Consider the following 12,233-nt stretch of genomic DNA (forward strand, 5'->3'; position numbering starts at 1 on the left):
GAAGTCTGGGTATCCACTTCAACAACATGGCTGGGCAGCTTGTTCCATTCTCCCACAACCCTTTGTGTAAAGACATGCCTCCTGTTGCCAGTTTTATCATCCTTTCCTAATACTTTCCACTTCTGCCCGCTGGCTCATGTTTGATTGTTAATTCAGAAGATATCCACTGGGTTGACTTTGTCATGGCCTTTGAGCTCTTTGAATACTTGTATGAGGTTGCCTTGTATTCCTTTGTTCAAGACTGAAAAATATCCTGTTCTTTCAGGATATTCTCTGAATCGTATCTGATTGCTCTCCTCTGGTCTGCAGCAATATCTTTTCCATAATGTGGTGACCAAAATGATGAAAGAGGATGAAAAAAAGGTCCATTCTCTGATATAATTTGCTTACCAGGACTGTCACTGCCTGTTAAAAGTTCACAGACATTTGCCACCATAGTCTGCCAGGCCAGGCAGAGAAACATGCCCTTTCACAAGTCACTCACTGCCTGTGAGGTCTGCCTGACGCAGGGAAGAGATGTCTGGGAAAGCCGAATTCAAATCAAATTGTGCCAAGTCTCAAGGCGTCCAGTCTGTTTTTTGCAGTTAAAGCTGGCACAGATGTATTTTACCGCAGCCAGCTAGCATAAGAAATTTTCATAGACCTGGTTTTGACTCATCAGCTTCTGCAATAAATTGGTAGCTGACATTTTCCGACTTGGGCCCAGTGTTTGAACCTGCACAGAAATGTTTTATTGTGGGTTTCGCGACCTCAGATTAGCAAACCATCAGTCAGAGGAAGCAGCGATGATTGCATCTTTGTAGCTATAGTGGACTTCTCATAAGGTTTGTAGTATAAGAAATAGGTATAAGGAAGGCTTTTTTGGCTGTTCATTATAAGAGTTTGTCTTGCAGGTCTCAGCGGAAATTGGAAGGGATCTTTCTGATGACAGACAGATATACTGTAAGAATGATCCAGATGCATCTATCACTGTATCATCTCAGAGATAACAACAGGAAATGTTTGGACAATGAAAGGGAAATGGTTAGAATATTAAATGAATATTTCATTGAGGTGTTTACTGAGGAAGTGAAAGACAAAATGCTTCAGTCTAAGCAAACTTTCATATGCCTCATATTAAATAGTATTAGCATACAGAGACAGTAATGTTACAGGGATTATAAGAGTTTAAGATAAACAAATCTCAGGACCTGATGATATTTTGCTAATTGTGCTTGGAAATGTTGTTTACTGACTGTTAACAAAACGTCCAAAAGTGGCTCAAGACTGGGCTGAAACCCACTGATTGAATAATTGCTCTAATTGAAGTGATGTAATTAGTGGAGTACCACATAGATTTGTACTAGGCCCACTGGTATTCTTAATTTATATAAACAAGTTAGATTCTGTAATAGGTAGCAGACAAGTCAAATTTACAGATGATATGAAAATAAGGATTGGCAAACACAGTAGAAGCTGTAGGGGAAATTCAATAAGACAAACAAAATACAAGCCTGGGCAAACACCAGGCAAATGGTGTTAAATTTAAACAACTGCAGAGCATACAGGTAGCAGGAAACACAAGATGCGAGACATAAAACACTGAGGTAGAAGGGGCTATCTCTGAAGCTCTTTATGTAGGTCATGCTGAGACATCATTTTCATCTTCTAGAACATGTGAAGAAGCAATAAAATGCTAAAATGTCAAGACCTGTAGTAGAAAGTGTAGAATTTCCATCAAGAGATGTTAGGTTATAACCACCCAATGCTCTGGTCTAATCTAATATCTAATGTGGAATATTGTGTACAATTTTGGTCATCTTCTTCCACATCACAGCTACATTGTTAGGTGTTCTGTCACTGTCACTGTCAGCTGCATTGTGGTCTGATCTCAAAGGAAAGGCCTACATGGAAACTCTGTTTAGTCCGTTTAACAGAGAAAAGTTCTCACATCACCCCTGACATCCACACTGATGCATGCAATACAGCAAGTCATGAACAACACCCAGGTGTGCAACCAGAAAATAGTTCCGGCACAATGATGTACAGATATAATACTGGCTTCCTTCAGGAAACAGCTGACCCTGGCCTCTCTTACTGACAAGAAACCGACCGAACGGGCTCCTCTAAGCTGTAACCTCTCGGATGTTCTTGAGTGCAGTGCCTGTGACCTGTGTGTCCAAACGCATCATTTCCTGTTAAAATTAAAAGGACGCAAATGCAGTTTGTATGGACCTTTACATGAACCATAGTGAGAGAAACACGAACATAATGATAGATAGGGGCACTGATGAATCTCCTGGTGTATTTTACTGCTCTGATGAGAACTGGATTATGATCAATTAAGAGTGAAGAGAGAACAGGGATCAAAATAGAACTGGAATCCCAGTTCCGGAATAATAATAGGTTATTATTGTAATTGTTTCTAAATGTTTTGCTAATTGTTATTGCTTTGGAAACACTTCGGAAACAGTGCCATTCATCTGTCATGCCAGGAAAGCTCTTTGAGTGTGAATTTGTAAGGCAGAAAGAGTTGTGTGGGCCCGTGACTGGTCATAGAGCCAATCCATTTGGCTTCTTCCTGCTGCCTGCAACAATGTATCTGCTTGTTCCATGTTGAACACAGGTCTTTGTCAACACATATATCACTGCAAAGACAAGTTATTACGTGACCTTTGTGTTCTGAGTGTTTCCTTCAGCTGACCTGACATTTTGTGTAAGCCGTATGTAAACTTCAGGCCCTGTGAAATAAATACTGCCACAGTATTCTAAAGACAATGCCTGTGTAACAGTACTGAAATTCCCATTTCTGTAAGCACTTCCACACACTTTGAAACTGTTATTTGAAGTCACGGACAATTGGCCTTGTTACCACTGAGAGGGCAGACAGCCTCTCTAAACATTTAAGTTTCGTTTAATATTTTATAAACAATATCCCTGGGCAACGCGCCTTGGCAGGGATACAGGAACCGTGCTAACAAGCGTCGGCATCAGACCTGCTGTGTCTTTCGGGTTTTCACAGGCTGAGCTCGGTCAGCATGCTGCTCCATTGCATTCATGTGTGTTTGTTCAGCCCTGCACTCCCTGACAGCTTTGGCCTGAGAAAATGTTATTACGATGGGGGAAAAAGCCCTCTTTGTAAAGAAAATGCTACATAACTAATTATCTATCATTAGGCTCCCAGTGCAGGAGGATTAGCTGATGATTACACTCCTTTGACCTTTCAATAGTACAGGTGTGTGAGGCGAAACACTAGCCGCTGGAATTGCTGCAGGAAGAATCTGCTCACATTGGCCAGGAGACAGAAGCATTCAGCTCCTGCACAATGGGGCCGGAGTATTCAGCTGGAAGAAGAAAGGAAGGCCTGTGCAGTTTCCTGTAATGGCCCGATGAGACCTCCTTGTTAACCCGTTAGTCAGTATCGGCGGATCTGGGCCCGGTCTGATGGTGACATTCCCTTCCTTTCTTTCCAGACTCCCGACGAAGGGAGGTTCTCACGGTTGCACAAAGGGAGCGGGCAGAGATGCCCCTGCGATAGCTGCGTCTGCTCTTCTGGAGAGGCGCTCCTCATTCACAGAGCCCAAGCTGAAGGGGTGATAAGCAGGCTTTCACACAAAAGCAAGGGGAAGAAAATGAGTCTTACCTTTCACTGCTCTGCCTGACTCCTGCATTGTGTGGCTCTACCCACGATCCACTTTCACTCGTCCCCCTCCGCGGGCTCCGCCCTATTAGCAGGCCCTTCCTCATGTCATGACGCGCTGGGATTTACCAGCACACACATTCCCAGGATGCACTCTGCCTACATGCTCTACGCCCCTCCTTGAGCAGCGCAACGAACATCTTCACTAAATAAACACATGAAGAAACACTGCCACCCTAAAACGTCACCACCTACTGATTCATCTCTGTGACAGAGCGACTTCACTTTCATTTCCAGAAGCACATGGGCTCAGGGACAGTTCTTTTACACAACTCACAACTCTTCACATCCCAGTAAAACTCTTCAGAACACTTTGTCAGAAAAGCATTCAGACCAGCTAGTAGCTTCCGCACTGTAGCTCTGTGGCAAAAATACCCACTAAAGGGATGCAGTGTATTGAGTGGGAAGCTGAAGCTCAAGATCCTTGAGGTCTCGCATGCTCTTGGATAATTCAGGATATAGATGAATAAAACCCCACATCTATATCAGTCCTATTAACTGTTTTTAGGTATGTTGTTGTTGCTTCCTTTGGGATCAGTGATGGGCTTCAAACAATGAACCATTCAAGAAATGTTTCCTTCATTGCTTTAGACTCTGAGAAGTGACCAGCCTGCAGTTAGAAACCTGACTGCTAGAAGATTTATGCATTCACAATTTATATTAAATCAACTGCACCCTGAACGTTCATGACCTTTTTCCAGAATCAGCACCTTGGAAAGCACGGTTTTAAATCATGGTCCATTATCGGAACGCTACTGAGCCCAGGTGAGGATGGCAGAAGCCCAAAGTCTATCCCAGATGCATAGGGCTGTGCTGGAACACCATTCATCAGACGCCAGTCCAGAGCAGGACACACGCACAGCGCCAATTAAGAGACACCACAGAACCTAGCCAGGAGCAATTCTCTTTTTAGAAAATGTGACAGGTCTTATGTGATTTCAAGAAGCTCTGGATCCCAAATACACAACAGAAACTGAACAGCTTGACAGAGTAGGTCCAACAGATTTCAGGATGTCAGCTCTACAGAGCAGATCCTGTCTGATCAGCCCGGGGCTGTGGCGTTTCCACCATGCTGTGTTGTTACAACGTGCACAAACGCAAGTGCACGCGCGGTCGAGCACGGCAGCGCGACTCAAGCCTCCTACCTTCCTCCTCTTGCGGTGGATCTCCCCGATGGAGTTGGCCAAGCTGTTGGGCCCCAGGAGGGTGCTGGTGCTCTGGGGCCACTCCACGCTGACCAGGCTGTGCTCCCCCATCAGCACCTTCCTCACGTTCTCCGCACCCGTCACACGGATCAGAGGCCGCCCCAGCAGGTGCGTCTTGAAGACGTTGCCGTATTTCTGCCTCCGTGACGCGTGGAACCCGGATCCCTGCAGAGGGAAGACCATGAGCTACCGAGACCACAGCGTTGCCTTGTCTTTCTGCTTCCCTGCATGGCGGACCCCCAGGACCCTGCAAGTACATTCCTATAGAAGGAGCTCAGTCCTCCTGCCCCTTAATTCTTCACAGCAGTGGGATTGGGATCCAGCTTTATGGACCACTTTCCACTGTCCACAGGGGACAGGAACACACTAAGGAAACAGGCAGAGGCAAACTGAGCCTGCACTCCACCGAGGCACTAGTCCTTCACACAAACTCCACCGTACACAAAAAGCTGTTTACTCTGTTTCATCTTTCTCTATACTTACTCAGAGTGCTGGAGGAGTCAGAGGTTTGTCTTTTTTTATTCAACAAAGAAGGCTGCGCAAGAAAGGCAGCAATTACACAGTATAAAAACACACAGCGGGATGAGATAACATGTATTTTACACTGTGTCCAACTGCCAAGATGTATAAAAGAGAATGAGAATAAATATTGCAAGAACGCAAAATGAAACATTTTCTTGTTTTAAAGGAATGTTTTACAGTTCAATTGTGCACTAGCAAAAATAATTTGATCTGAAAGGGAGTGTAAAATTGCAAAGACTGAAAACCACAGATGAGCGTGGTTATTCCCCATGCAAATCAGAATGTATTTCTGCAACATTACCAGACAGACAGACAGGGAGATAAGCGCTGCTGGGAAAGGCAGCAGAGCTCCTTCTGTGGTGGAGAACAGCCGGCCAGAGCTGGAAGTCTCATGTTGCTTTAAGTGTGAGGGTTTAGTTTTAAATTAACGGATTATTTTAAAGGCTGGGTGTTAACATTAGCGGATATTTGTAGGTTTTGGGGCTGCAGTGTCAAGGGTTAGCTTTAGGGATTAAAAAAGGGTTTATGAATTACAGTGAAGGATTACTGTTATTGGGTTAGTTCAAGAGATTACTTGGAGGGGCTTAAGATCTGTATTATGGGTAGTAGCTGGGGGTTTAGACTGGGGGAACTGATCTCAGAGGTAGGCGTTCCTGCAGATATTAGCACAAACCCTATGAGAGAGGCACTGAAAGAAAGTTCAGCACAGATGTCAGTGAACCTTTAAGCTCAGTGTATTTGTTCTATAGCCACACTGCAGACTTTCTTTTGCCAGACATTTCCAATCCGCTGTGCAGGTTTTCCTGCGATGTGAAAGCCGTGTGCCCTCAGTCCCTGTGGCAAAGGTGTACAATAAGGCGATTAATAGTGTTATGCAATAATGTCTCTGTTGCTGCATTTCATGCGTAACCCTCTTTCATGGAGCTGAGCCCTTTTTAACCTGTCAGAGACTGTGCTGCTGCGTCCTCGGTTGGCTAAAGAAGGGCCTCTTGTGCTTGGAAATGCACATCCACATAGTTTCCCCTTCTGTCCTCCAGTTGTAATGCAAATTTTAAATTAGAACCACCAGTTTTCACTGACTCAAGATCTGTTTATTAGACCACCTTATTTGATTGATTCACTTGCCTTATGTACTCATTAGGATGCAAATATTTATATAAATATTTGTAGCTCTACAGTTTAACAATGATGAATGATGTAATATTGTTGCCTGGTGACTGGGGAGACTCTGTGTTTGCTCCGTCTTGTTCCTGGCCCAGGGCTGGCGTAGTTTGGAATAGTTTGTGTCTGATTTTTGTTTCTCATTTTATTTACCCTTTAACACATTTCATACAATTGTCTTCTTCCCACATGGACACCTTGAAGACTGAGCTACCACACGACAATGTCTGCCTGTGCTTAGTGCATAAGAAGAAGCTCTAGAGACAACTGACAAATCAGCTCAAAGACGCAGGATTCAATCTGGGCTGCCAACAGCTTCCTTCGGGCCTACAGACAAAACTCTCCAAAGTTTAATGACTCATAATATGGTGTCTGAAGGGTGGAACTGGAAGCTAATAATGTTTTGGCTATTATTGAGGAAATCTAGCGACAGGACCTGGAGCTCACTACCAAAGGCCTAACCTATTTCATTCCAACACTTCAGAACAACCGGACAAAGCCCTCGCAGAACATTTTCATTCTGTTTTAAAACAGAAACACCCAAAACAATTTGAACATTCTTAAAAGGCCACGCAGTTAGACACCCAGGCTGCCCACACATAGTTCCCAGTTCTGCTACTGAATTTTGTCCTACCCACCAAGGACAGCGTTAAATTCTGGGACTGCCAACTATCTTGAAATATGGGACACACCCACAAGAAAGTGGCTCTTTCTCCTGCTCAGAAGAGATCGAGACCCACCTGCAGGGCCATGTGTCCTGCAACACGAGGGAAGCACTGCAGTGCATCATGGGAAAGACAGCTCCAAGTGCAGAAGCCAGCCCACTAGTGTCCACCAGAGAGCAGGGGCTAGTGGGTGCTGAGAGGATCCTACTAATTCCAGACGTGCCCCCAGGCACTCAGCTGTGCCCCTGGCATTTGAGAGATCCTGGTCATAGTCAGCTATTGACATGGCCTGCGACATAGGCTGTAGAGGTCAACCCAGAACGAGTAATGGGTTGGCCTCACTTTCCTTTGCTAAGGTTCGAATAGTGACAGTTGTTTTTATTTATATTATTAATCTTTACAGAGCTTAGAGGGTGATTTTGTACAAATTCCTAAAGGGTTTTGCCACAGCTTTTTGGCGTATCCGTGCTGCCCTGTCTGCGCTAAAGGTATTTTGCAGTGAAGTTTTTTTTTTTTAAGTCAGTCACAGTAAGTCAACAGGCTATAAATATCTGGGGTTTCATTTGCTCATATTTTCAACTCACAGGCACTATTCACAAAAAAAAAACGTGCTTGAAATCGTTTACGTGCACAAAAGCCTCAGGGAATGCTCCGAGCTGGAACAGTTACAAATTCTGCCACCGTTTCAGTCTCGCCCTCTGGAATTTCATGGGGTTTTGTTTTGTTTTGAAGAAAAGAAAATACAGTTCAGAGACATGCATACACTGCCAGTAATGTTGGCTTGCCTACCCATGACACAGAAATAGCAGTTCACAGTACAAATTAAATATCTGAAGCACCTCGACGTGCCAGAGTCTGTTGTAGCTGGCCGTACCTACAGCAAGGACAGAGTCAGGAACTGCACAGTCAGCCCGCCACGCTGCAGCAGGGCTGAACTGGGTCTGACCCATGTTGCAGGTACAGTATCTCCCAGAGCGGCCCGATTCCCACAGGACCGGATCCCTGTCCTCTGTGTGAGCCAGCGCCAGCTGGAGACCGTGTCAGGTGCGGGGTTTTATAACAAATGACTTTGCCGGAGGCTAAGTGCTCCTCCTCAAGAACTTCCATGAGTGAGGAAGATGAAGAGCAGCCAAACTCTTTGGCACATAATGAGGAAGGCAGATCAATCAGTGTCAAAGTGTTGAAAATCACAATGCTGCTCTGGGAGAATTCACTGGCTGTTCACCTTCAGGGAGAAAAGTCCCTCCCATTTCTGCCAAGCAGGGCTTAATCGTCTCTTGTTAACCCAACAGCAGGTTCACTCCAATCGCTTGACATGGTGCATTAGCAGCCTGCTCAGACATCATATAACAAGCCCTCAACAGGCTTTCTCTCAATGAATAGGGCTTAATGAAAACAAACACTAGAGCAAATTCTTTGCCCTTTTGAAGGGTCGTATGGATGCAGAGCAGCCGTTGCTCCCGGCTTGGGATGGTTTAAATCTCTCGCCTCTGACAGACACAGCTCGTTTGAGGCTTCAGAATGGGGCTGCAACAGAGTGGCATGGCAATTATACTGAAGGGGCTTTGGCACTGTACCGCTGCCACTGTGACACAGTGCAGAAGATTGTGAATCACAGAGGGGACAAGCTGAAAGAATCCCTTATTGCCAAAGCAGCAGAGCGAGGTCCAAAAGAACAAAACAAGAACTAGAGAGGGTCAGAGAAAGTTACACTCTCATACACACATATTCCCATGTTTAGACTTTATGTTATATTTCTACACCTTCAAAAATCAATCAGCTTCTCCAAAGAAGCATTTCATTCAATTTTCTTTGCCTGTTTTTAAAAATTCTTTTCAGATGGCTGTTGCCAAGGTCCCCTAGTCTGTTTGGAAGTTTGCTCTCTACAAGTAGTTCTGTTGTGTTATTAAAGGAGAACAATCTGTAAAGCGGTCTCCTCCGATTCTCCCAGATGATGTTTTCCTGATAAGAGACTGTACAGGATAATCAATGAACATACAGTACCTGCAATTTTGGACTCTACATCGACACCTTTAAGGCCTCTCTCAATATGCAAGCTGCTGCATTAGGCAGACATTTTATTTCCCTACCTTTATCCAAGGATATTTGTTCTTTTGCAAAAACACAGTGGAGCAAAAACACTGCCAGCTACTGTTCAGACATACCAGGCGTCTGAGGAGGAAAGGCTATGTTTTCAAACTCTTGACAGAGCAGACGTTTCAAAGATTGAAGTCTTTCTCTTGTGCTTGGGAGCTACAAATAATTATTGCATTGATGTGTTTACTTTGTAGTCCAATTAAGTTGTGCTGTTCTTGATTAAAAAAAGCTGAAAGCTGTTGTTTATGTTAGAATAATGGTAGAGAATATTAAAATAGTTTAGGCTCGTACTTACAAATCATTCTCTGCAGTAGAAATATTGAGATGCCTATCCTTAAAGGTTTATTAACAACAAAAAAGTTCCTGTAAGAATTTTATAAGGCCCAAGTAACCAAGTAGTTCATATGTTCAGTAGCCAAAGCAGATGCTCTGTTGTTTGTCTAATATCAGAAAATGAGAAAGATTTTAAAGGCACAACAAGTTTTTTTTTTGAAGGAGTAGGTGATAAAGTGTCCAGAGCTGGTTTCTTGTCCCCCAAGACCTGTACAGCTAAGAGCTCTGCTGTGTTTGTCTACCTGTCAGGTGCTGGTCTGTGCACACTGTTGGCCTGCATTGTTTCTGTTTCTGTTTCTCCTTTGAATTTCCTCCTTGCCAGCTTTTCCATATGAATAAACCTCGGGCCTGGGCCCATGAGGGCCAGCCCTGGAGCACACACACACACGCAGAAGAGCGAGCTCAGGGTGGGTTTAAACAGTCCCAGTCTGCTTCACCTGAGACACGCTCCACTCAGTAAAGACCTCACAATCTGATCAGTCTTTGTGCCTGAAGATGCTTGATTTTGTTCAGAAGTATCAATGGATGGGTAAAGGTGCTCTCCTGGGCGCAGGCTATGCTCTGTGATCCAGGTTCAGTAACACAGCGCCCCCTGTGGCCTCCCAGGGCTGTTAAAGGCTCAGGTTGCTGGAGGGGAGGTTAGGGACATTGCTCTCCTCCAGTGAACCCTCTGGGCTCCTGCTGTGCCTTTGGTTTATATTTTATCATTTATATTTTTCAACTGTATTTTGGCACAGGGATAATTCATAGAGCTGTATTACCCACTGGACCCTGTAAGCGAGAATAAGCTTGAGCTTTTGCCTGTTGTACATCAAACTGAGCCTTTCTGGCTTTGCCTTTCATATGACACCTTCTCTCCAGCGGAACGTTTGTGGTGACATTCAGTTAGCAGGCGAGGAATGCCCTCTGGTTCCAGGGGCTCACAAGAAATCAGATGTGCAAGTGAACTCACAACCAGTCCAGCCAGTAACAGGAATGTAATATAGCTGAGTGTGCATGTGTATCATACTATCCTTTTTGAAAATCTAAATTCATCTTTTTAGCTTTTGAAAAGTTCACAGACACTTTCATTTTCTGAAACAAATAACTTGCAAGCTTTGATGTCATGCCTGCATTATTAGCTCTGATGAGTGGAAACCATTTTAAATTATAGGAGTCTCCTAGCTTTCGTTATTTTTTTTTTGTTTCTGGTTATGTTGTGTGCAGAAAATTCCATGCCTATCAGAAAATATAACTCAGATCAAGAAATCTGCTTTTTGTTTGCTTGTTTTGCAGACGTCTAATGAATAACTCACACATTAAACGTGCTTTTCCTGGCAGCAAGAATACCTGAGTGAGACGGAGAACAGAAATTAGCTCCAAATTGCTCTTTGACCTCAGTCTCTGCTGGCAGGGCTTCTGGAGTATGAGTGATGAAGTGCATTCTGATTGGTCAATTGAAACTGAAGGCAAACTAGGTGGAGTAGGGCAGCATTAACTATTTTGTGTACCTCAAAACACAAATGAAATGGAAGAAGGAGTCACTATTTTCCAGTTAAAAATTGAACAGGAAAATAAACTTGTTTTGCAGCATGCAATCTTATCTCATGTTGTCCGTCACCCACTGGAAGACAGACAGACAGCTACTGTACCTGGGTTGGTTCTGAATTGTATCTAATCTGTGAAAATTGTGCTGAAAAAGCAATCCCAGGCCTCACACACACTGCACTGCTTATGCTCTTGTGAAGGCTGGCTGGAAATGACAGAGTTAAGATACAGTTCTCAATAGTTCTTTTCTTTTTAAAAGAAATTTATCAGATATTTTACAAGGGGTGCAATAAAGGGGACTGCTTTTTCCACTGACTCCTTCCAAACAGAGCACAAGACTAAAAATACAAATTTTTGTATAAATTGGACACCGGTTGAAACTCCCATCACATAAAGGTAGTCTTTGTGCAGCAGTGGAAATGTTGTACAAATGACTCTTTTATTAGCACCACAAAACAGCCCTTTAATTATATTTATTTAGATCAGTGCAGGAGTTACCCTAACACTGGAGTTCATTAGCCCTTTAACAGTAAAGGATTCTCATGCAATCAGTCCTCCAGGTAGAGTCTGTCATTTCACAGACGACTTAAAACTGCACATTGAGCAAGGAGTTCACAACATAAAGAAATGAAACACTGAGCTATTTTGGAACATTACTAAATCCAAAAACTATTTCTGTCAATCCATCTGTACCATGGCGATATTTGAAGTACTGGTATCACCACAAATTAAAAGAACTTTCATCAGAATGACGTCTTTCTTGTTACTCTGGTGCGGGACATGGGAATGTGCGGAGGATTCAAAATGCAGATTAATATGATATTTTTTATTTATACCGTATTGATTACGTGAATTGTTCAGTGCAATTACTGCTTTAAATGAAAAATGTCGCTTGCTGGGATAGGCCCTGTGTGCCCTGCAGCCCTGGAGAGGACAAGGTGGTTAAAAACAGGATAAATGCATGGATGGAGAATTCGTCCTCTCTGAGCTTTAATTAATCTTGTCTTCCAGTGTTCTGATTTATGTCTAACTATAATCCTCCAC

General features: G+C 43.7%; 1 protein-coding gene across 1 annotated transcript in view; it reads right to left on the bottom strand.

Moving 5' to 3' along the window:
- Positions 1 to 12,233, bottom strand: part of cyp26b1 (cytochrome P450, family 26, subfamily b, polypeptide 1) — a 40,627-nt gene that overhangs the window by 12,954 nt on the left and 15,440 nt on the right. Inside the window, exon 3 of the mRNA XM_006629094.3 lies at positions 4,825 to 5,049. Coding sequence (XP_006629157.1) covers positions 4,825 to 5,049 — 225 coding nt within the window. The remainder of the gene's footprint in view (positions 1 to 4,824; positions 5,050 to 12,233) is intronic.

The sequence above is a fragment of the Lepisosteus oculatus genome, chromosome 1 (assembly GCF_040954835.1).
Source record: "Lepisosteus oculatus isolate fLepOcu1 chromosome 1, fLepOcu1.hap2, whole genome shotgun sequence".
In the NCBI taxonomy this organism is placed as follows: domain Eukaryota; kingdom Metazoa; phylum Chordata; class Actinopteri; order Semionotiformes; family Lepisosteidae; genus Lepisosteus; species Lepisosteus oculatus.